The sequence below is a fragment of the Pantherophis guttatus genome, chromosome 3 (genome assembly GCF_059756535.1).
Source record: "Pantherophis guttatus breed Tessera chromosome 3, ASM5975653v1, whole genome shotgun sequence".
Classification (NCBI taxonomy): Eukaryota; Metazoa; Chordata; class Lepidosauria; order Squamata; family Colubridae; genus Pantherophis; species Pantherophis guttatus.
The window spans coordinates 174,837,896-174,861,910 of record NC_142065.1 but is presented as its reverse complement, the minus strand read 5'-3'; the positions used below and the strand labels follow the sequence as shown (position 1 = coordinate 174,861,910).

At 37.9% G+C, this 24,015-nt stretch overlaps 1 protein-coding gene across 1 annotated transcript; it reads right to left on the bottom strand.

Annotated features, from left to right (window-relative positions):
• Window positions 1–3,109: 3,109 nt before the first annotated feature.
• On the bottom strand, window positions 3,110–23,969 carry LOC117672390 (DGAT1/2-independent enzyme synthesizing storage lipids-like). The gene is made up of 7 exons (XM_087890562.1): window positions 23,883–23,969; window positions 18,985–19,321; window positions 16,391–16,555; window positions 12,157–12,350; window positions 5,555–5,615; window positions 4,558–4,697; window positions 3,110–3,413 (listed from the first exon to the last, which is right to left on the bottom strand). The coding sequence occupies exons 2-7, from the start codon at window positions 19,274–19,276 to the stop codon at window positions 3,309–3,311; spliced, it is 957 nt and encodes a 318-aa protein (XP_087746688.1). The 5' UTR covers window positions 19,277–19,321; window positions 23,883–23,969; the 3' UTR covers window positions 3,110–3,308.
• Between the last annotated feature and the right edge of the window lie 46 nt (window positions 23,970–24,015).

The window sequence follows — 24,015 nt, the reverse complement described above, 5'->3', positions numbered from 1 at the left end:
TTTCGGCACTGATTTCTCAGTAAATATATTAAGATGTGGCCTTACTATTGCTTTGATCTTTGATCTATTAGGAAATCTTTAATGGGGAGATTATTTATTTGATAGGATGAAATATTCATGTGTTCTAGTTCCACATTTAGAAATGATAACATTTATTCCCAGGCAAAGAATTTCATCATAGAAATATTCATTGTGCAATACTAATGATAAGTCTGAATGATGAACATTTTTCTTCCTAACCCTAACCAGGGGTCAGCAATCCGTGGCTCTGGAGCCGCATGTGGCTCTTTCACCCCCCTGCTGTGGCTCCCTGTCACTCAAAATATGTGTCACAACTACTGGCACGTGATTTATTGAGCTTTTAGACCCTTTGGATAAATCCAAGAAAAGAAAAGTTTCAGAAAGCAGAATGTTTAATGGTACATGGGCAAATTCATTTGCTTTTACTGCTGATAAGACTGGTTTACCAGTATGCTTAATATGTGGTATATTAGAAATTGGATATATGCCATGTTATCTTTAATTTTAAATGTCAAAAGAGGTTTGTGGGTCCCGATGTTTTCTTTTCTGTGGGAAATGGGTCCAAATGACTCTTTGAATCCCTGCCGTAACTGTAACTATTGCTTGCAGATTTTAGAAGCTCCATGAAAGGGAACCAGAAGAGGTTAATCTGTAAAATAACTAACCTGAGAATAATTAGCCTCAGGCTGGGAAAACCTTAATTTCTTATGTCTTCAGACTTTCCAGTAATTCTTCCTTAAACCAATCTGACACATCCATAGATAAAGTTTTCACATTCAAAGGTACAGATAAGTTTATCCACACATATCTTGCCACGCATAGCTTTGTAAACTGTGACACCTACAGCAACATATATTTTTATATTCCACACGACCCCAGAACACTGCAACTGTCATAAATTTGAGTCAATTTACACGTGATGTAAATCACGTGACCATGGGGATGCGACAACAGTCATAAGTATGAAAAATGGTCAAAAGTCACTGTTTTTCAGTGCATTATTTATTTATTTATTATTTATTTATTTTTCGTATTTCTATGTCGCCTACTTTCCGAGGACTCTGAGCTGCTTACACCAAAGACAGTACAATAAATAGCATATTGCCCCCAACAATCTTGGTCCTCATTTTACCCACCTCGGAAGGATGGAAGGCTGAGTCAACCTTGAGCCGGTGAGATTTGATCCGCTGATCTGCTGAGCTAGAAGTCAGCTGAAGTAGCTGCAGTACTGCACTCTAACCACTGGGCACCTTGGCTGTTAGTAGGAAACAGGTGGGACAGGGCATGTTGCAAGTATCTAGTCATTAATCTCCAGGTCTATGCAATATCCAGGGATGTTGTTGAAATCCAGGGATTACTCTTCCTCCATCAAATTCTATTTTAATTCCATTTATGGCATATTGCATAAATAGACAAATAAGTTTTGTCCAGCCTTTTCAGAAGCATTCTAGTTCATTGTTGACAAAACTTTGTGAACATTATTTGGCCATTTTAGACATTCTTATATACTGAAATTATCAAGATCGTATCTTTCCAGAAATGAAGAAAGACGAGGTGAATAACACTAGTATGTAAATATTTAGGATATTGCATGAGGGGTCTCCGGTAACTCAGAGTCAGTACTGCTTTAGTAATCTCAAGCAATTCCATCTTCCAAGAACACCAACCTAATTTCAGGCCCCATTGTGGTATTCCTCCTGAGGTAACAATCAGGGGTGGGTTCTACTTACCTTTATTACCGGTTTGCAACGGGGCTGCACACGCGGTCTTCTGCGCATGCACAGAAGCGTTCTGATGATGTCGGGGTCGGTGGGCAAAGCCCCCCACTGATTTTACTACCGGTTCTAATAGAACCGGTGTGAACCGGGGGCAACCCACCACTGGTAACAATCGACTTTTCCAGGAGGGGCAGTAAGAAGGCAAGGCCAGAAGTCACAAGTTGTCATTTAGCACTAGCTAATCCACCTTGAGCACTATATTTGACAAAAAAGTCATTATTTATATAATTTCTGTGATATGTGCTCAACAAGGTTTACTTGACAATTGAAGGGTCAAAGAGGAAATTACTTCCTGCAATTTATAAACTATATTTCTGTTAAAGCATCTTAAAATTATATTTGCTTTCTCTTGTCTCAGGGTCTGTTTAACTACAAGTCAATCCCTCCCTTTAAAGTGCTATTACTGGTCTAGGTATTTTATAATCCTATTCTTATGCTTCTGAATTTGACTGCATACAGTTGTATTAATATGTGCTAAATTTTCATTTTCTTCTATTTCTGTACCCTGTTAAATTTTTATGAATTCGGTTTATGTTTTCTAGGTATGAATTATCTTACCCAGTCTTGAGAAATCTGTAAATTTGTTAAAACATTCGTCCTATAAGTTCTTAATTAAATTGTTGAATAGTACAGGATTCACAACTGAATATTGTGTGATGCTCAGTATTTGATGAACTATGATCACTCTTTGAGGATAATTTTCAAGTCAGCAGTGCACTCAATTTATCATCACGCAACCTATACACTAATATCCTGCTGCACAGAATAAAATACTCTTGTCAACTGCTTTGTAAAGAAAGCAACAGCGGTGGATTGCTACCGATTTGCCCCGGATTGGGGGAACTGGTAGCAGTGGCGGTGAGAGGCTCTGCCCACTCGCCCGAACATCTCTGCACATGCGCAGAAGCTTCTCTGCATGCGCAGAAACATCACGCACGAGTGCGCGCACATCCACTAGCGAACCGTAGCGACAGGATTTGAATCCCATTACTGAAAAGCAAGACATACTAACTTCACAAAATTCCTACAGTCTACTAAAGAAGCTATCTAAAAAATATTACATAAGGCAAGACAAGATTCTAGTAATTGTTTTCAAAGTGTTTAAGGATAAATCTTTTTATGATAGCACTATACACTCTTAATTTTTTCAGAGTATCTACATCAGAGTAACTGGTCTATATCTTGCTGTGTTTCCTTTTTCTCCTTTTTGAAGATTAGAATAACAGTTGGTCTTATCCAGTCATCTGCCAGTTCACCAGGATTTCGCAAACATAATTCATAAGGGTTTGGAAAAAAAAATAATGGAATGCTTTTGGTATTTTAGGATGCAATTTAATCTGGTGTTGGAGATTTAAACACATTGAAGAAATAAATGTTTTCACCCCATCTCAATCTTTCCCCAACATTTTGTTTTCAAAAAGTGCCTGATGGAATGCATGCACTACACATACACATATATTAGTTACATATATACATATATTATCCACAGAGATTGTTGATGTTATATGACTATTTATCTTTGTTATGTGCTTCAAAGCGTTGCTTAAGAGCATGCAGTATGCTTCCTGGGATTTTCTGGTGTTTGTCCCGTAAATCTTCTATTGCCCTTTGAGTCTGTTGGAGCAGTGGAGTGGCATGAGGTGGGATGGAATGGGGCAGAAAAAAGAAAAAAAAAATTTAATTTAGATTTATGGTTCAGGAACTATTACAAGAACATTCTGGAAATAAATATAAAGTATATGGACTCTTTAATTGAACACGCCACATATATATATATATATATATATATATATATATATATATGTATGTATGTATGTATGTATGTATGTATGTATGTATGTATATATAATTCTAACTTGCTGTTCATTACAGTCATTAACATACATTTGAAAACCAATGTTATCTTTGATTTTATCTAATGGAAAATATTTTTTTTGTCTCTTCCTACTCATGCTATACCATTCATAATCAGATAAATCACATTTTCCTATAAATCTGTAAATATATGGTGTACAACTATCTGTATCTTTTGCATACTGTCTGCAGAACAGTACGCAAAAGATCTACAGTCTATTGCATACTGTAACCAAGAGTAAATTCATAGGAGTCAGAATAAGACCATGGTAAATGGAGTTGAACATTTCCAGCAATGTCTAGTTTAAAAAAGTCCCTCCTTTGCATCATGAAAACACAAACTTTCATCCCTTTCTCCTTCTTAGAAATGGCCCTGTAGAAGAGTTGGAATTCTGCAGTATGGCTGGAGATGTTGTTCAAGCCTTCTTCTATATTGTCTTATTCTGACCTAGGCTAAACTGTCTGCTGCACACAGTAGTATCATTAAAAAGCAGAAGGCATATTGATGCCTCTTATTTAATTTGCTCCTAACTGTGGTTTGTTGAATAAACTATAATTGGATGAATTCACCTTTTACTTGAAAATATAAACTTATTGGGTAAGAAGAGGTTGAGCCCTCTATGGTGAAGCTTTAGTGTGATATATATTTGATGGGTATTTTCATTTATGCATGCTGTTAATCATATTCTGTAGCTTGAATAAGTGCTGTTTAACCAGTAAGGTCTGGGTGGATGATAATCTTACATTGACACTTATGTACCAAACACTCAACAATATTTATGCACATCTAATTAATGTATTTCAATAACTGTTTGCAAATAGTTATTATAGAGCTTATAATTTCATAAAGAATGAAGTTTTAATTTGAATGGATATTTTCCCCTTACAATAGAAATACACTTACCTTTTCAGCTAATTTTTCAGGAGTTGTATCTGGATCATATGGAATTGGTTTTCCAATATGGGTTATAAGTTTAACTGGAAACATTCCACACATTGGAAAGGGTAACCATCGGTTTCGCTCATATAACCATCTCATTGCTCCTGGGTACAAGTTTTAGAAAATCTCAGATATGCATATTAGCAGATCGCCAAAAGTTTCATATTTGACTTTGTTAGCAGCTTATATTTAAATAATTATTACCAGCACTGGAATCAACTATGGAAAATGTTTGCAGTATACAGAAACAAGAAAATAAGCCATCATGTTTGGAGCCTTACAGTTTGCAAAATTCAATTTAGATTCAAAAGTTGTGAAAAAAATAGAATTAGGAGAAGCAAGCCAATCCTGACATATAAATAGACGCACAAATACAATTAGCCTGACAGACAGCAGGCTGATAGATAAGTAGACAGATAAACAGACAAGACAGGCAGACTTTCCAGGATAAATACCAATTCATTTACAGAATATGGATAACTTTGCTGAATTTCCATAATTTCTGGGTCATCCCTGTGCCTTGCAATCCCATGACATGGCATCAGTTATGGGAAATGTATTAAATCAGTTTTTCCACCAAAGCTCTGGCATACTGGAATATCTATGCATGTATCAGTGGTGGGTTGCCTCCGGTTCACATTGGTTCTATAGAACCGGTAGTAAAACCGGTGGGAGGCTCCGCCCACCGACCCTGACGTTATCTGAAGATAGAGCATATACAGTCTTTTCTCATTCTAGGATAAAACTCATACGTACCACCTCTTAAACAGTTTTCCTAGCAATAAAATGAAAATAATCCCAAATTAATGTACCCCAATTAGATTTTTACTTTACTTAGAACTCAGATTTAGCTATTCTTGCTTGAATCATTCAAATTAAACATGGTAAGCAAAGATGCAGATGTATAAATTTATAATCTTAAATAAATAACATTCCCAAGAATACAGAAAGTTTTACTTACTTATATTTACATATGTCATATATCCTTCTCTAATATTTTGTGTAAACAAAGGAATGATTGGCTAGAAGAAATAAAAAAACAAATAATAAAATTCTTTTAGTTACACTACATGAAAGGAATGAAATGTATTGTTTGGACATACGTCCAAACAATACATCAATTAAAAGGTTATATTGATAAACTGGGACTTCCAGTTGGTGCAGCCAACTGATGAGCCCCGCAAAAACCCCGACTGTCGAGCCGCCGCCAACAGGCCTGTGGACCTACCCTGTCCTGTAGGGACAGGGGGAGAGAGAGGGACCCCTTGGATGGCTGAGAGGAACGGACGGGTTCCTTGGGGCCGGAGGAAGCCCTATGAAGCCAGTGGCGGGGAAGCGGCAGCCATGGCGGCTGCCTCAAAGCAGGGGCCAACCGGGAAAGCATTGTGAGAAAGAAGGTGGGAAAAAAAAGTGAGAAAGAGCGAAGAGTTCAGAAGCCAGATAAGTGAGATTCAACCCAGGCAGGAACAGCGTTTAAAATTTTGGATACTTACAAGTGAGTCCCTAGCTTAATTAGCGGCTACAGGCTATTGGGGCAAGAAGACCTAGCAAAATAATTTACAGGAGGAAAGGACCCTTTAATGAATCATTGTGATTACTAACTCACTACGAATGATCGTTCTTGGAAAGTTATAAAAATTTGAAAATCCCTTTTTTCTAAATGGGAATGGATTATTTCTGAAAAGAGAAAGAGGGAAGAAGTGATAAACAGGAATTTTTTTAAAGCAAGGAGAAAAGACAAGAGGAACTTTATAATGGACAAAATGGAGGATAGCTGAGACGAAGTGAAAGTGCAAATTGTTGATTGCAAGCGGCTGAAAGAGAAACTATGTGTCTTGCTATTTAAATTGGATTCTTTTGGAAACAACCAAGGAGCCTTGATTTTGGAGATATCCAATCTGTCTATTGGAGACTTTATTGATGAAAAGAAAGAAGAAATAAAATGGAACAATTTAAAACTGAATTAATAGGCGCAGCAACAAAAGAAGGGCGTGGCAACAAAAGAAGAGACGATGATATTATACAAAGAACTGATACTACAAAAGAAATAAACTTTATAGAATTTTTAACTCTGATAACAGGGAAATTGAAAAGGAGCTTTTCTTCGGACAGATTGGAAAAAGAAGAAATGGAATATAATGGGTAGCAAGATAATAAAAATAATACACTCTGATTAAAATGGACATGCAATGTTTAATGCCTATTTGAAATTTGAATACTGATAGGAGTCTTTTTATTTTCATTCCTTTTAAATTTGACTATATAAATATACATAAATTAATTTGGCTATGAAATAAGACTACAAATGATTGAATGAAAATTTGATTTCTTACAAAAGGAAAGAATGAATTATCCTATAACAGAGGAGGAGATAATAGTAGCAATTAAACAGTTAAAAACAGCCAAAGCTCCTGGCACGGATGGTTTGACTGCAGTGTATTACAAAACTTTGCAAGCTGAAATGGTGGAACAACTTAGAGATTTATTTTGCAATATTCAGCAAGGGGGTAAAATACCCCCATCATGGACAACAGCTTACATATCTTTGATACCAAAAGAACAAATCGGTCCTAAAAAACCAGAGAACTATAGACCAATATCTCTTTTGAATACAGATTATAAAATTTTTGCGAAAGTACTAGCCAACAGGTTGATGCCAGTAATTCAAAAGGTGATTCATGATGATCAAGCGGGATTTATCGAGGGCAGATATATGAAGGACAATGTAAGGCAAGTAATAGATTTATTGGAATATCTTGAGAAGAATAAACAGATCCCTGCAGTGCTGGTCTTTTTGGATGCAGAGAAGGCCTTTGATAGAGTGGATTGGAATTTTCTATTAAAGACTTTGAAAAAGATGGACTTTGGGGATCAATTTATACAGGCGATTTCGGCAATTTATCAAGAGCAAAAGGCACAGATCATTATTAATGGAAGTCTGACAACAGAGTTTAAAATTGAAAAAGGAACAAGACAGGGATGCCCGCTGTCCCCACTTTTATTTATTTTAACACTAGAAGTCTTGCTAAATACAATATGGGACTCTAATATCTTGAAAGGTATAAAGATTAGGCAAGAGGATTACAGAATAAAGGCATTTGCAGATGATCTGGTTGTTACCCTATCACAACCAATGGAATCAATAATCTTGATGAAGGACATTATACAAGATTATGGTAAAGTTTCAGGTTTTAGATTGAATCCAAAAAAGACTAAAATGATAGCTAAAAACATGACACAAGATTGCAAACATGAGCTTGAAAGGAGGGCAGGTTTTGAGACTGTACCTAAGGTAAAATATCTAGGAGTTCAGGTTGCAGAATCAAACATGAAATTGTTTCAAAATAACTATGAGGTGTTGTGGCGAGAGGTGCAGAAAGATATGGAGACTTGGAAAAAACTGCAGCTGTCTCTACTTGGAAGAATAGCAGCAGTTAAGATGAATATTTTGCCAAGATTTCTTTTTTTGTTTCAAATGATTCCGGTGCTTAAAAGTGATAAACAATTGAAAGTTTGGCAATCTGGAGTGAATAAGTTCGTCTGGAACGAGAAGAAGCCGAGAGTGAAATTGAAAATTATGCAAGATGTTCCAGAAAGAGGAGGTCTTAAACTTCCAAACCTACAGCTATATTATGATGCAGCAGCTTTAACCTTAACAAGTGATTGGTTTGGAAGTAAAAAGGCTGGAATATTGAATGCAGAAAGTTTTGATCTTGAATTTGGATGGCACGCTTACTTATTTTATGATGACAAAGTTGATAAAGTATTTAAAAGTCATATACTTAGAGACTCTTTGATGAGAGTTTGGAAGAAGCATCGACTCAAATGGGATTACAAAATACCGCTATGGCTGGATCTTGGTCATACTTTGTGGAATACAAATATAATGTCACTCGGGGGGTTTTTATACAAAGAGGTTCTTTTTACAGATGCGGGTAGATGGCAGCTGAAGACATTGCAGACACTGTTGGACGAAGGGATTAATTTAACTTGGTTACAATATAATCAATTACAATTGAGATGGAAAGAGGACCAAAAAACTGGTATTATGTTGCATGAGGAAGAATTGGTTAGACATATAAGAGAGAAAGGTCCAATGCATATTAAAAGGCTTTATAATGTTTTGCTAGAAAGGGACTCAGAAACTGAATTAGTTAAAGATTGTATGATTAAGTGGGCACAAAATTTTGAAGAACCAGTGATGTTGGAAACATGGGAAAAAATTTGGGTTCAGAATGTTAAATTTACACAGTCGCAGAACCTGAGGGAAAATTTCTATAAAATGTTTTATAGATGGCATTTAGATCCCAAAAAGTTGTCATGTATGTACCCTAATGTTCAGCCAAAATGTTGGAGATGTGAATGTTTGGATGCTACGTATTATCATGTTTGGTGGACCTGTAGGAAAGTTAAGACTTTTTGGATAAAAATTTGGTGGGTCATGCAGAATGTTTTGAAGAAAAAAATTCAATTTTCTCCACAACTGTTTTTATTGGGTATAGTTAAGGGTTTTACATTGGGTGAAACAAAATTGATATTGTATATGATAACAGCAGCAAGATTGTTGATAGGTAAATACTGGAAGAATGAAGCTTTGCCCACTATCGAGGAATGGACTTTGAAGATGGCCAGTTTTGCAGAGATGGCGAAGATTTCAGCATATTTAAAAGATTGTTCACAAGAGACTTATGAATGGGAATGGAAAAAGTGGATAGAATATGTTCAGAACAAATATCAAACTAGAAAGTATCAAATAGCTTTTATTTGAAAATAATGTATTGGAAATATTTTAATGTAATGAGGTAAAGAAAAAAATTATACAGGGGAGGGAGGGGTTCAAGTTTATATATAAGTGTTATATTAAGGGTTTTTTATGAGTATGAGTATATTATAGGGAAGTCTGGGGGGAGGGGAGAGTTAGGGAGGGTTAGGGAGGTTGGGAAGTCTGGGGGGGGAGGTGGGGGGGGAAAGGGGTGAAAATATAATTGTAAAACTTTTGCAATAAAAAAGAAAATTTGATTTCTTAAATGTTTTAATGCTTAAATAAAATTTTGAATTTCAATAAGAGTTATCCATAGATTTAATAGTTGGATTGATATGAGGTATTTTTTTCGCTTTGTTTTTTTTCTTTTCTTTCTTTTGCTATTTTCTTTGCATTTTATTTTTATTTTCTCTCTTTTCTCCCTTTTTATTTCCTTTCTTCCTTTTTTACTTCCATTCCCTTTAAATTTTATTATTATTATTATTATTATTTATTTAATTTATATACCGCCCTTCTCCCCGAAGGGACTCAGGGTGGTGAACAGCCGAAAATTAAAAAACATACAATATAAAAGTTAAGATGACTAAAAATAAATTAAATTAATCGGTCTCCCAATTTAAAACCCCAAGCTATACAATTAAAAAAAACTAACTCATAAAACCTATTCAGGCCAGGCCGGCTTGCTGAAATAAAAACGTCTTCAGGGCCTTACGGAAAGTGCGGAGATCTGGGATCAGTCGTATTCCGGGAGGTAGCTCGTTCCAGAGGGTGGGTGCTTCCACAGAGAAGGCCCTCCCCCTGGAGGCCATCAGCCGACATTGCTTGACCGATGGCACCCTGAGGAGGCCCTCTCTGTGAGAGCGTATTGGCCGGTAGGACGTTATTGGTAGCAGAAGGCGGTCTCGTAAATACCCTGGCCCTAAGCCATGGAGCACTTTAAAGGTGAGAACCAACAGCTTGAAGCGCACCCAGAAGACCACCGGGAGCGGTGCAGCTCGTGCAATTAAAGTCATAAATTTCACTTTACAAATACACATATTTGGTCATGAAATTAGATTACAAATGATTGAATGAGAATATGATTTTTTAAATCTTTGAATGCTTAAATGAATTTAAAATAAATATGAAGAGAGATGATTTTAGAGGAAATTTATAATCCAGGAGAAAATATGTGAGAAGATATCTGTTAAAATTTATATTGAATTAAAAATTGTGGGAGAATGTGTTGAAAAAGCAATTTATGCAATATGTTGTGAATTAATTAAAATAAAACAGCCAAAATAAAAGATGTAGGCATGGAGGAAAGCATGCTGGTAATACCAGCCAAATAAGAGAAGGAGATTTGGAGGAGAAGATGCTGGAAATCAACCAAAAAAAAAACATGCTGGAAATCAGCCAAATAATAGTGGGAGGTTTGGAGGAGATTATGCTGGAAATCAGCCAAAACACAATATGCTGGAAATCAGCCAACAATGGGTGGAGGTATGGAGGTGATTATACTGGAAATCAGCCAAAATAAAGCATGCTGAAAATCAGCCAAACAAAAGCTGGAGGTATGGAGAATATGCTGTAAATCAGCCAAAACAATAATATGCTGTAAATCAACCAAACAACAAGAGGAGATATGGAGGAGGATATAGATTTTGAGATAAATTTGTGTAATATATGTAATATGTAAAACTAAAGGTAAACTGATAAAGTTTAAGATTTAAAGATTTGATGGAGTCTAGAGATTAAGAAATATAGATAGAACTTTGATTTATAAATTGAAATAAAAAATAGAGCTGTACTTAATCTGAAATTAAGATGTGTGGTGAAAATTGTAAGGTAAATAATCAGACCAAGAAGTTAGAATATTTTTTGTTTATGTTTTGATATTGACGTTAAACGGCGTAATGAAGGGAGCTTGGAAAAGAACCAGAAATAATTGAATTTATAAATGGGCATAACAATGAATTAAGCTTGTACTTGGAAATTAAATTGGTGGTGATATAATAGAATGGTTCTGAACAAGATACTAGAATTTATGTTAAAAAATTCTTATGTTTTGATTTTTAAATCTAAAAGATGTAATGGAAAATTCTGAACGGAGCTTTTTTTTAAAAAAAATTAAGTGATTGTACCTATCTATGACCGGATCGAGACTTCACTCTTGAAAGAGATATATTTTATGTTTTATGCTGGGGAGTGGAGGAGAACAGCATCATTTTTAAGTTTTATAGGGTAATGATTTTATTTCTAATTTTATGACACTTGTATTATTTATCATTTTATTTTTTTCACTTGTTTTTCAGGAGAGGTGGTAAGAGGAGCATACTTTTTATTACAGTCAAATTTGGCACGGATGGGTAAGTCATATGCTTTGTTTTCCTGTGCACTGCCTTTCATATCTAATAGTTGATGCCATTGTATGGATTGCTAAGGGTTGGATAGACAAATTTTTACTAGAACAAAAGGAAAGAAAACTCTTCCTTCCTATTTTAATTTTTACTTTTATTTTCACTACTTTTGTAGCTATGCTATTTGTATGCATGACTACATAATGTATAATGTATGCATTTATACTTTCATTGTCTTAAATAGTTTAGCATAATAAAATGATGAAAATAAAAAAGTGATTTGAATTATATGAACTGAAAAAAACAAGATTTTCCTTTTCTTGGCCTGGCCAATCTGATTTGTGGTTGTATGCATTCTCCTGTGCATTAGCAAATAGCTTAAAAATAAATAGATGATATTTATAAATGCATATTCCACTTTAAAAGACCACTAGGAAAAAGATGTGAAGACAAATGGCTTACCACTTTGGTATCTAGAGCTATGTGAGCAAATCCTTTACGTTTTCTCCATATTACTTTATACTGGCGATTTCCATAGTTTTGCTCTCGTACGCCTCCTGGTGCAACTCCAAGTAAGTGCCCTTGTTTCAGAACGTTCATACACCTTTCTCTTGTAGAACAATCACAGTGATTAACGGAAAGGAATAGTTTTAGTCCTGCAAAAGCAGACCTAAGATCTTGTTCTTGCTTGTAAAAGAAAACAGAATGCATGTATTTCCATCATGACATAACATCATCTGTCTGGAACCTGCACTGCATATCAGACATCATTCTGTTCTTGCTTGTAAAAGAAAACAGAATGCATGTATTTCCATCATGACATAACATCATCTGTCTGGAACCTGCACTGCATATCAGACATTAATACAATTGAGCGAGTCCAGAGATATTTCATGAGAAGAGTCCTCCACTCTTCTGCTCACAAAAGAATACCTTATGCCACCAGGCTTGAAATTTTGGGCTTAGACAACTTAGAACTACGTCGCCTTCGGTCTGACCTAAGTGTAGTACACAAAATTATCTGCTGCAATGTCCTACTTGTCAATGTCTACTTCATCTTCAACCACAATAATACACAAGCACACAATAGATACAAACTTAAGGTAAAGCGCTCCAAACTCAATTGCAGAAAATACAATTTCAGCAACAGAGTGATCAATGCCTGGAATGCACTACCTGACTCTGTTGTTACATCCCCAAACCCCCATAACTTTAACCTTAGACTGTCTACTGTTGACCTCGACCCATTCCTAAGAGGTCTGTAAAGGGCGTGCATAAGTGCACCAACATGCCTACGGTACCTGTCCTAATATCCCCATTTATTCTTATCCATTTCCCGTATTCATAATCATGTTTATACTTATTTATTTTATTTATTTATTTTATTTTTGAATTTGTATACCGCCCTTCTCCCTAAGGACTCAGGGCGGTGTACAGCCACATAAAAACATAGAGTACAAATATTAAAATATCATTAAAAGATATATATAAATTTGGCCCCATAATTAAAAACAGTAACAAACCAATTAAAACATTTAAAAAGTGTTAGGCCAGCCCGGCTTGCTGGAAAAAGAAAGTTTTAAGGGCACGGCGGAAGGCACCGAGGTCTTGGATTCTCCTTATCTCTGGGGGCAGCATTGTTTGGCTGATGGCACCCCAAGGCAGCCCTCTCTATGGGAGCGCACAGGTCGATGGGAGGCCGTCAGTGGCAGCAGGCGGTCTCGAAGATAACTAGGTCCTATGGCATGGAGCGCTTTAAAGGTGATAACCAACACCTTGAAGTGCACCCGGAAGACCACTGGGAGCCAGTGCAGCTCACCCAGGAGCTGCACTGCATGTTATATGGGAGTGCCAGGTAGCACCCGTGACTACCTGCGCTGCCGCATTCTGGACCAGTTGGAGCCTCCGGGTGCCCTTCAAGGGGAGCCCCATGTAGAGAGCGTTGCAGTAGTCCAGGCGAGAGGTGACAAGGGCATGAGTGACTGAGCACAGGGCATCCCAATCAAGAAAGGACCGCAGCTGGCGGATCAGGCGAACCTGACAAAAAGTCCCCCTGGCAACAGCCGTCAGATGTTCCTCCAAGGACAGCTGCGTATCCAGGACGACTCCCAGATTGCAAGCCCTCTCCGAAGGGGCCAAAGACTCGCCCCCAATAGTCAGTGATGGAGTCAACTGACTATATCGGGATAAATAAATAAATAAATAAATTTATTTCTATACCGCCCTTCTCCCAAAGGACTCAGGGCGGTGTACAGCCAGTTTAAAAACACAAGACACAACAATGATTAAAAATTAAAATAATTAAATAAATTTGGCCGGATTAAAACCCCAAAAATTTAAAATACCCCAATTAAAATTATTATGTTGATAGCCCGGCCTGGCGGAACAACAGGGTCTTCAATGCGCAACGAAACACCCGGAGGTCGGAGATCTTACGTATTTCCGGGGGCAGTTCATTCCACAGGGCTGGGGCTCCCACAGAGAAGGCCCTCCCCCTGGGCATCACCAGCCGACATAACTTGGCTGATGGCACCCTGAGGAGACCCTCTCTGTGGGAGCAGACTGGTCGGTGGGAGGCTATTGGTGGCAGAAGACGGTCTCAAAGGTACCCGGGTTCTATGCCATGGAGCGCTTTAAAGGTGGTAACCAACACCTTGAATCGCACCCGGAAGACCACTGGGAGCCAGTGCAGCTCGCGCAGGAGGGGTGTCACGTGGGCACAACGGGTTGCGCCCATAACCACCCGCGTGGCCGCATTCTGGACCAGTTGGAGCCTCCGAGTGCTCTTCAAGGGGAGCCCCATGTAGAGAGCATTACAATAGTCCAGCCGGGAGGTGACAAGGGCATGAGTGACTGTGCGCAAGGCGTCCCGGTCCAGAAAGGGCTGCAACTGGCGGATCAGGCGAACCTGATAAAAGGCCCCCCTGGCCACGGCTGTCATGTGCTCTTCTAAAGACAGCCGTGCATCCAGGAGGACACCCAGATTGCGAGCCCTCTCTGTGGGGGGCAAAGATTCACCCCCAATAGTCAGCAATGGCACCTGCTGACTATATCGGGACACCGGCAGCCACAGCCACTCGGTCTTGGATGGGTTGAGTCTGAGCCTGTTCCTCCCCATCCAGACCCGCACGGCCTCCAGGCAGCGAGACCTCACATCAAGGGCATCGTTGGGGTGGTCTGGGGTGGAGATGTAGAGCTGAGTGTCATCAGCGTACAGATGACACTTCACCCCAAAACCACGGATGATCTCACCCAGCGGCTTCACATAAATGTTGAACAGAAGGGGCGAGAGGACTGACCCTTGTGGCACTCCCCATGCGAGACGCCTTGAGGTCGACCTCTGCCCCCCTGCCAACACAAACTGCGAGCGGTCGGAGAGGAAGGAGGAGAACCATCGCAGAACGGTGCCCCCTATTCCTAACCCTCTCAACCGCTACAGCATGATACCATGGTCGATGGTATCAAAAGCCGCTGAAAGATCTAATAGGACTAGGACAGAGGAGCAACCCCTGTCCCGAGCCCTCCAGAGATCATCCACCAACGCGACCAATGCCGTTTCTGTGCTGTGCCCCTGCCTGAAGCCCGACTGGCACGGGTCTAGATAGATAGCTTCATCCAGGTGCCTGGGCAGTTGTCGTGCCACCACACTCTCGACAACCTTCGCCACAAAACGAAGATTGGAGACCGGACAGTAGTTAGCTAATTCAGCCGGGTCCAGGGAAGGCTTCTTGAGGAGGGTCTCACCACCGCCTCTTTCAAGGCGGTGGGAAAGGCGCCCTCACTCAGAGAAGCAGTTATAATCTCCTGGAGCCAGCCTTGTGTAACCTCCCGGGAGGCCAGTACCAACCAGGAGGGACACGGGTCCAATAAACACGTGGCGGCACTAATCTTACCCAGAACCGTGTTCACATCCTCGGGAGCCACAGGATCAAACTCCTCCCAGATAATATTCTCAAGACCACCTGCTGACTATATTGGGATGCCGGGAATCACAGCCACTCAGTCTTGGAAGAGTTGAGCTTGAGCCTGTTCCTCCCCATCCAGATCCGCACAGCCTCCAGGCATCGGGACATCACTTCAAGGGCATCGTTGGGGTGGCCTGGGGTGGAGATGTACAGCTGGGTGTCATCAGTGTACTGATGGTACTTCATCCCAAAGCCACGGATGATCTCACCCAGCGGCTTCACATAAATGTTGAACAGAAGGGGCGAGAGGACCGACCCCTGAGGCACTCCACATATAAGAGGCCTTGAGGTCGATCTCTGCCCCCCTGCCAACACGAACTGCGACCGGTCTGAGAGAAAGGAGGAGAACCACCGTAGCACGGTGCCCCCCATCCCCAACTCCTCCAACCGGTGCAGCATAATACCATGGTCGATGGTATCAAAAGCTGCTGAGAGGTCTAACAGGGCCAGAACAGAGGAGTGACCCCTGTCCCGACCCCTCCAGAGATCATTGATCAATGTGACCAATGCCGTTTCCGAGCACGGAAACCCGACTGGAACGGATCTAGATAAGATGTTTCCTCCAGGTATATCTGTTATATCTGTTATCTTATACATGCTTGACAAATAAATAAATAAAAATAAAAAACTCAAAACAAGAGTTTGAAGAAGAAAAATTGGACTTCACAGGTTAGTGAATCAATTTTATTAACCTTCCCCCTAAAAAAACCCTAAACATAGTAATTTTTTACCTGGTAAAAGCGAGATAACATGGTCTACCACGGAATAGCAGAATCTCCCAGTGAGTCTATACAACCTTATTACAAAACAGTGATAGTCAATTGGAAAGGCTCCATGATAATATACAAGAATCGCTGGTCCTTCGGGTAAATTTTCTAGTCCAGAAATCTCATAACCTGTTAATGGGAGAACAATGACATGGCTTCAGTTTTTTTCCAGAAGAATTTCCTATAGAAGATCATATAAAAAAATGGCATATTTTTCTTATCAAGCTAAACATTTTAAATCAAATGTGCTTTTTGGAACTATCACATTGATCCTCAAAATAAAAAAATGAAAAATGAAAAAAATTAGAATCTTCTGAGAAATCAGTGTTACTGCTTTGTGATCCCACACATTCAGTCTAGTTTCCTATAAATTACTTAGATTCATGTTACTTAGTGACATCAATCCTTTCCCACAAATATCTTTGTCTTCAGAGATTTTGTCCATTTTATAACCTCATTTTTAAAAAGACAGTTTTGGCATTTTGTTGACACTTTTCAAAATTCTTACAAACATATAGAATGTATGGGCTTCAGATAGCTTCTTCCAGCTTTATCCAAAGGTCTAGTTAATGGTAATGATTATCAGCCTAAGTACAATTTGGAAAAAACAAATTTAAATTAAAACAGCACATTTGGTGTTTAATATTAAGGCACAGAAAAAATTGCACATGGTAGAGGCAATGATTAGCAGAAATATTGCTGATCTTAATTTGTTTATTGCCAGACTTCTAGTTATTGGGCTTTGCATATGAAAGAAAATTCAAATTATTTTAATTGTCAATAAGGCTAGAACTACAGATTGCTAGGTTGGATGTTTATTTTGTGCCAGGCCAAAACCAGGACAAATTATGTCTTAGCATAAAATGTAAAGCCAATATGCTTCTAAGTAACTGAAACCTTAGAACAAAAGATATTACAGGTAGTCGTCTTCTTTTGACTATAATAGGAGAAGCCATATGACTGCTTCACTCAATGACTGCTCTCCAAGTTGCAGTCATTAAACAGAGCACTGGGGAGAAGGCCAGGGATTTTTGGGGTTGCTACACCGGTGATGAGAGGCACATGCCTTTCCCTACACAAGGGAGATCAGGGCCTATTCCCTATCCCATCAGGGAAAACGTTGGCTAGTGTTTTTGCTAGATACGAAATCTTGTTCCTCCAGTGTACTGAGCAATTTCCTCTCTGATTTCTTTTTTACTTTTCCTAATATTTTCCTAAGATATATTGTTTTTTATTTTTCTAATTCTGAATTTTTAGGAATATAATGATATGAAGATGTATATACCCAAATATTTCTGGTATTTATGGTTAGTTTTATAGTACACAAAGTTTATCTTATTATTATTTTAAAATTATGCACGTATGAGACTAAAGATGAAACAGGCACATAAGCAGTGTGCACAAAAAGCCAGGAATCAGGTCTTCTAGATTATGGAACCATAGAATCATAGAGCTAGAAGAGATCTTGGAGGTCCTCTACTCCAACCCCCTTGCCAAAGCATGAAACTTATAACATCTCAGTCAAATGGTTGACCTGTTTATTTTTGAAAATCCCCAGGAAGTAGATAAGAAGGAGCTAAGTCTTTAAGGAAACAAGTGCAAAAATGTCACCAGAACCAGTCAAAAGAAGTTGGGCCTGAGCACATGGAAAACCCTTCTCCAAATCCCACTGTTAAGTTGGGTGAATGAGGAGGCAGAAGCAAGGTCTTCAGTAATAACAGCTCTTTAATTCACAGTGTGAATCCAGCAAAGCATACAGTAAAACAGCTCCTTTTATATACTACTCCGGCCAGGGAGTTAGCCAATCACCAATGTGCTATTGTTCTTTTAAACTTCCCCCCAAAACTATATACATTACACCCACCAACAGCTATTAGACTTGAAAATGAACATGGCAAGAATAGCTGCCAGTCCTGAGAAGCAACAAACCGAACACTTTGGGGGATAAAAGGGGTCATAAGTAAGGCCTGTGCACTCTTTGAGTTAACTTTCTATCTATAATTGGTAGCTTCCATCCCTCTGACTAATACCTGGCAGGCTAGCTGAGAAGGATGTGGCAAATGTCTGCGTGCATGTGAGAAAGTGAAAATCTACATTGCAAAACCAATAAAGTTTTTGTCTTACTTTAAATTCTTCAGGTCTCTGCAAATTCCGAAGAACCAGTTATAACTCAGTGTTCAGTTAAAAATGATTTGAGCTTGGCTATTGACCTGGGCTGTGAGTGTGTGTGTGTGAGTGACCATAAGCAAACTTGATATTGTGTGGAGTACTGCAATTATTCTCTTAAATTGAGGTTAAGGCAGCTCCTTCATTCAGTTCTGCAACCTCAGAGATTAAGGGAGTTTCTTGACTAATTGCAGAAGCATTTTCTAAAAAGTGAATTCGATATAAATTGGCAGTATGCAGCCTCAGTTTTCCCTTTATTTTCTACTACATTCTGATGAGGTTCCAAGATACAAATGACTGCAGATAAGGATTGGCCCCAGGAATTATGTCTATGAGGGAAAATATATTCCTTAACTCTGCCTTAAAGAATTAATGAAGAACATCCTACTTACTGTGCAGTATCTTTCCAAGCAAATCTGTCACCAGTGCGTATATTTTCCTTGGCATATCCCATTGTTTGCTACTGGTATCTTCTGGCAAATTACCAATTTTTTTCCACACATGAAGTACTAGACTAGTGGCATAGAAGCAGGAAAATGCAAAAATAAGTGGATAATATAATAGTATCAATATCGCTAACACTGTTATGGGATATACCATAAAGCCTGCACATTCTTCCAAAATGTAAGATGACCATATGGAATATTCTTTTCCAGGGGTATAGAATATATTTTCTTCAGTCATGTTTAAACTCAGTCTACATGAATAAAAGTCCAAAAGTGTTTCTTCCTGGAAAATAAAAAAAAAGTATAAACATGCTTTGATATAATTACTATTTGCAATATTGAGCTTTCGAAGAACAGCAGAATATCAGAATGGCACTGAATACCTTGTAATGACACTTTCAAATAGCCTTATGGAGAAGGCCTTACTGGGCTGTGAGATAGTAAAACAAATCAGATGGAATTCCTACTGAATTTTATAAACACTCCCAACAAGAAATAGACGAAATATTGCTACAAGTCTTCAACGCAGCATTATTGACAGCTGAAATCCCAAAATCATGGACAGAAACCATTATTACGTTAATACACAAAGAAGATTTAGACCGGACCCAAGTTAGGAATTACAGACCCATCTCATTACTCAATGTAGACTACAAACTATTCATGTCAATATTAGCGCAGAGACTTAAAACAATAATTCATAAATACATACATACAGACCAAAACGGCTTCATACCTAGGAGGCAGATTAAAAATAACTTGAGAACGATCATAGATATACTGGAATACTACGATAAGAAAATAGATAAGGAAATAGCTTTAATATCTCTCGACGCCCAGAAGGCCTTTGATAATTTAAATTGGTCCTTTCTTACATCACAACTTGAATTAATGAATTGCGGAGAGAATTATCAATTAAATTGATAAGAAAGATTTATTCCTGTCAAACAGCCAAAATTGCAATAAATGGTGACATGACACAAACTTTTGACATCCAGAAAGGCGTACGACAAGGTTGCTCCATGTCACCTCTATTATTTATAATGGCACTGGAAGTTTTACTAACGGAAATCAGGAAGGAAGAAGACGTGGAAGGCCTTAAGATTCGGGGAGAGGAGTATAAATTACTTGCCTTTGCAGACGATGTGATCTTCATATTGGAAAACCCAATACGATCTGGAACCAGGTTGATGACAATGATAGAGGAATACGGGGAAGTTGCGGGCCTCAAAATAAATAAGCAGAAGACGAAAGTATTGACGAAGAATATGACCCAAACACAACAGTTGAAATTAGAACAAGAATTAGGACTTCAAATAGTAAAGAAAATAAAATACCTAGGTATTTGGTTGACAGCAAAAGCAACTACAATTAAAGAAGATAATTATACCAAATTGTTAAAACAAATCAAAAAAGACTTAGAAATTTGGAGTAGATTACAACTCTCAGTGATGGGCAGAATTGCCTCAATAAAAATGAATATATTACCAAGAGTACTATATTTATATCAAGTGATACCAATACACCCCGGAAGAGATTTCTTTAAGAACCTCAACAAAACAACAATGAACTACATATGGCAGGGAAAGAAGGCCAGAATCAAAATCAAAGCCCTACAGGATTCACGGGACAAAGGAAGCCTAGCAACACCAGATTGGGAACTCTACTATAAGGCATCAGGATTGACCTGGATTAAAGAATGGATGGAACTCGACAACAAAAGAACTTTATATTTAGAAGGCTTTGACTTAATAAGAGGATGGCACGCTTTCTTATGGGATGGATCGGATAAGAGACACATGTACTTCCAATGTCATATAATTCGAGCTTCATTATTCAAGATCTGGCAGGATATTAAGAGAACTCACTATACCAAAATACCAAAATGGTGGTCCCCGATGGAAGCATTGATATACCCGAACACTCTCGAAATAGGAAAAATGATGAGGTACCAAGACTTACTGAATCATGAAGGCGAACTCATTTCAAGACAGCAACTCCAAAACTCCGGCATAAATATCGATTGGTGGCCCTATACTCAAATACACTCAAGACACATAGCAGACAAAAAGCAATATGGAATCTCGAATAATTTGAACGAATTGGATAAGATTTTACAAGGCCCAGAACAAAAAATGATAACCAAATTATATAACTACTTACTTAGATATAAATTACTGGAAGAAACAGTAAAAGAAAATATGATAAGATGGGCCAGGGACATAGGGCACAACATCCAACTGGCAAACTGGGAGAAATTGTGGAAACAGAACATCAAAATGACAAGAGCCATACCCTACAAAGAAACCCTCATAAAAATGTTTTACAGATGGCACCTAACAGCAGCCAGACTAGCCAAAATATATCCAAACACCTCCCCACGCTGTTGGAAGTGCAAAACAAAAAAGGGACATACTACCATGCCTGGTGGAAATGTACAAAGGCCCAACAATACTGGAAGGACACAAAGGAAATCATTGAAGAAATAATAAACCAACAAGTAGAAAACACTCCAGAATTTTTTTTATTTGGAATGATAACAACACAACACAACAAAGAGACAAAATACCTCATCATACACATCTTGACAGCAGCACGGTTACTGTTTGCGCAAAATTGGAAATCAGATCAACTCCCAACCAAAGACAAACTAATCTCAAAGATAACAGAATGTGCCGAAATGGATAGACTGACACTAGAACTCCAAGATAAAGAAGAAAGTGAATTCTATCTTGTGTGGCACCAGTGGTATCAATGGCTGGAAAAGAAAATCAGTACAAATATAGATGAAAGAATATAGGGTAGAAAAAATAAAACCGGAAACAACTAAATAAAGAGGAGATGCAAGATTATTTCTAATCTAAAACATCTGAATTGACAATGTATTACGTATATATTAACTTATAAAGCAATATATATTCTGATGATGATCAAAACATATATGTAAAGTATAGTGTTGGGTAGGTTGGTGGTGGGAACTCGTTTGTCTTTGTAATGTCTTTGTATTTTTTGTATTGTCTTTATATCTCTGTTTAAAACTCAATAAAAAAATTAAGAAAAAAAAAGTGCTTTCTTCCTGGAAAATAAAAAAAAAAGTATAAACATGCTTTGATATAATTACTATTTGCAATATTGAGCTTTCGAAGAACAGCAGAATATCAGAATGGCACTGAATACCTTGTAATGACACTTTCAAATAGCCTTATGGAGAAGGCCTTACTGGGCTGTGAGATAGTAAAACAAATCAAATCTTCACACAATCAATCAAACCATTGATACTTTTAATGAAATATTACTGGTATAGTTAGAGGCTCAGGCTAAACTTGTTTTGTTTTTTTTAAACCAACCAAGAAAGAAAAGGTTTGAATGGCCAGCTAAAGGTGTCTATTCAGAAGGGAGTTCTTGATTTTTGAAAAAAAAACTTGTGGTTTTTTTTGCACACAAGACAAATCTGGAAATCTGTTAAAAATCTGTCATGAAAACTTTTTCTTCCTGGCTAATGTCCATTCTCTCACTGAGCTTCTACCCCTCTCCTTTATTTTTATTACAAAGGGATCAATTGTAGACTGCTTGCAAGAAATCCGCCTTCTGTTCCTTTCTGCTAGAACTTGTTTCATTATGATAGGCATCTCCAAGGTAGAATGGGATGAGAGCTGGGATGGTAGTTTTGTTTGAGGACACTAATTTGCCATTTGGCAAGTTAGCTTCAATTAATAGAAAACAAATAGTAAAACAGGTTTGCATCTAGGGCATTAATCTTCAGTTGGCAAGTAAGCTTCAAGACTTTCATCACCATAAATTCCAAAATACTCCTCTTGTAGTTCTCCTGCAGCTAAAATATCAGGGATGTTGCACAACAAATCAGTCTCCCAGAGCGTATAAAAACATTGTGCTACTCTAACTTAACAAGTGTTTCACTCCCACTTAATACAGCTTTTTAAAAAAGAAACTGGTTATACATCTAAACGTTCTTTAGCTTCTGAGTATTGGAGTTTGAGGGAAAAAAGTAATATGTCTGGAATCAGCCAGGACAGATGCTAAAGCAGCCGTATAAGTGTGGAAAAAGGCATCACTCCCTTAACTGTTCAGCAAGAAATGCTTCACGCATGCTTCATTTAAGGATTTCCTTATACCATTATACAGTAATGCAGAACAAGATAAAGAAATATATTGTCTCGCAATCTATCACTCTTTCGCAATTTATTAATAAGGAAACTCTCTGATTTACTGACAGAATGAATAATAAATTCATTATTCAGAATAATAAATATAAATTTTCCAAATAATAATAATAATAATAAATAAATATTTCCTGTCTTTGTTTTCTGTAACCTAACCTGCTCAAAGAATTAGCAGAACAAGAGAGATAGAAGCAATAGCATAACACTGTTCCATGCGAACTCTGATAACTGGTATCACTATTAGCCTCTCTTCTTGGCTTTGTTCATTGATGGAACGATATAGCAGCAATATTTCAGATTCTACAGATGTTTGAGAAGCAACCTCAGAATGACCACAAAGTCTTGGAATAATATTCAGCTTTGTGCAAAACGATTCTAAGATTCTTCATCTGACGCCATTTAGTCACTTAGAAGAGGTGATGAAAATAGGCGATTCAGCTGAATTTCCGTCAGAATGAAATAGTTTTAAACATTAACAGCCCCTCACTATCCAACTTTTCTGCAATGAAAATATTACACTGAGGTCAGTATCAAAACATTAAAAGAAAAGTTGTACATTTATAAACAATCTGAACATTATTGATTAAAAATAGAAGGGACCCATGCACCCCTCCCGGTATTGAACGAAAGGTGATGAATTTCACCCGCATACACAATCATTACCTCTTTCAAACAGCTTGCTTGGAAGATCAATTTTACTCTGATGAGATATGGTTTTAAATGAACAAATGTTACACTCTCCTCCCTCAGAGGGTGGAGTGAGAACAAACTGAATTCAAATACCTAGAATTAACTA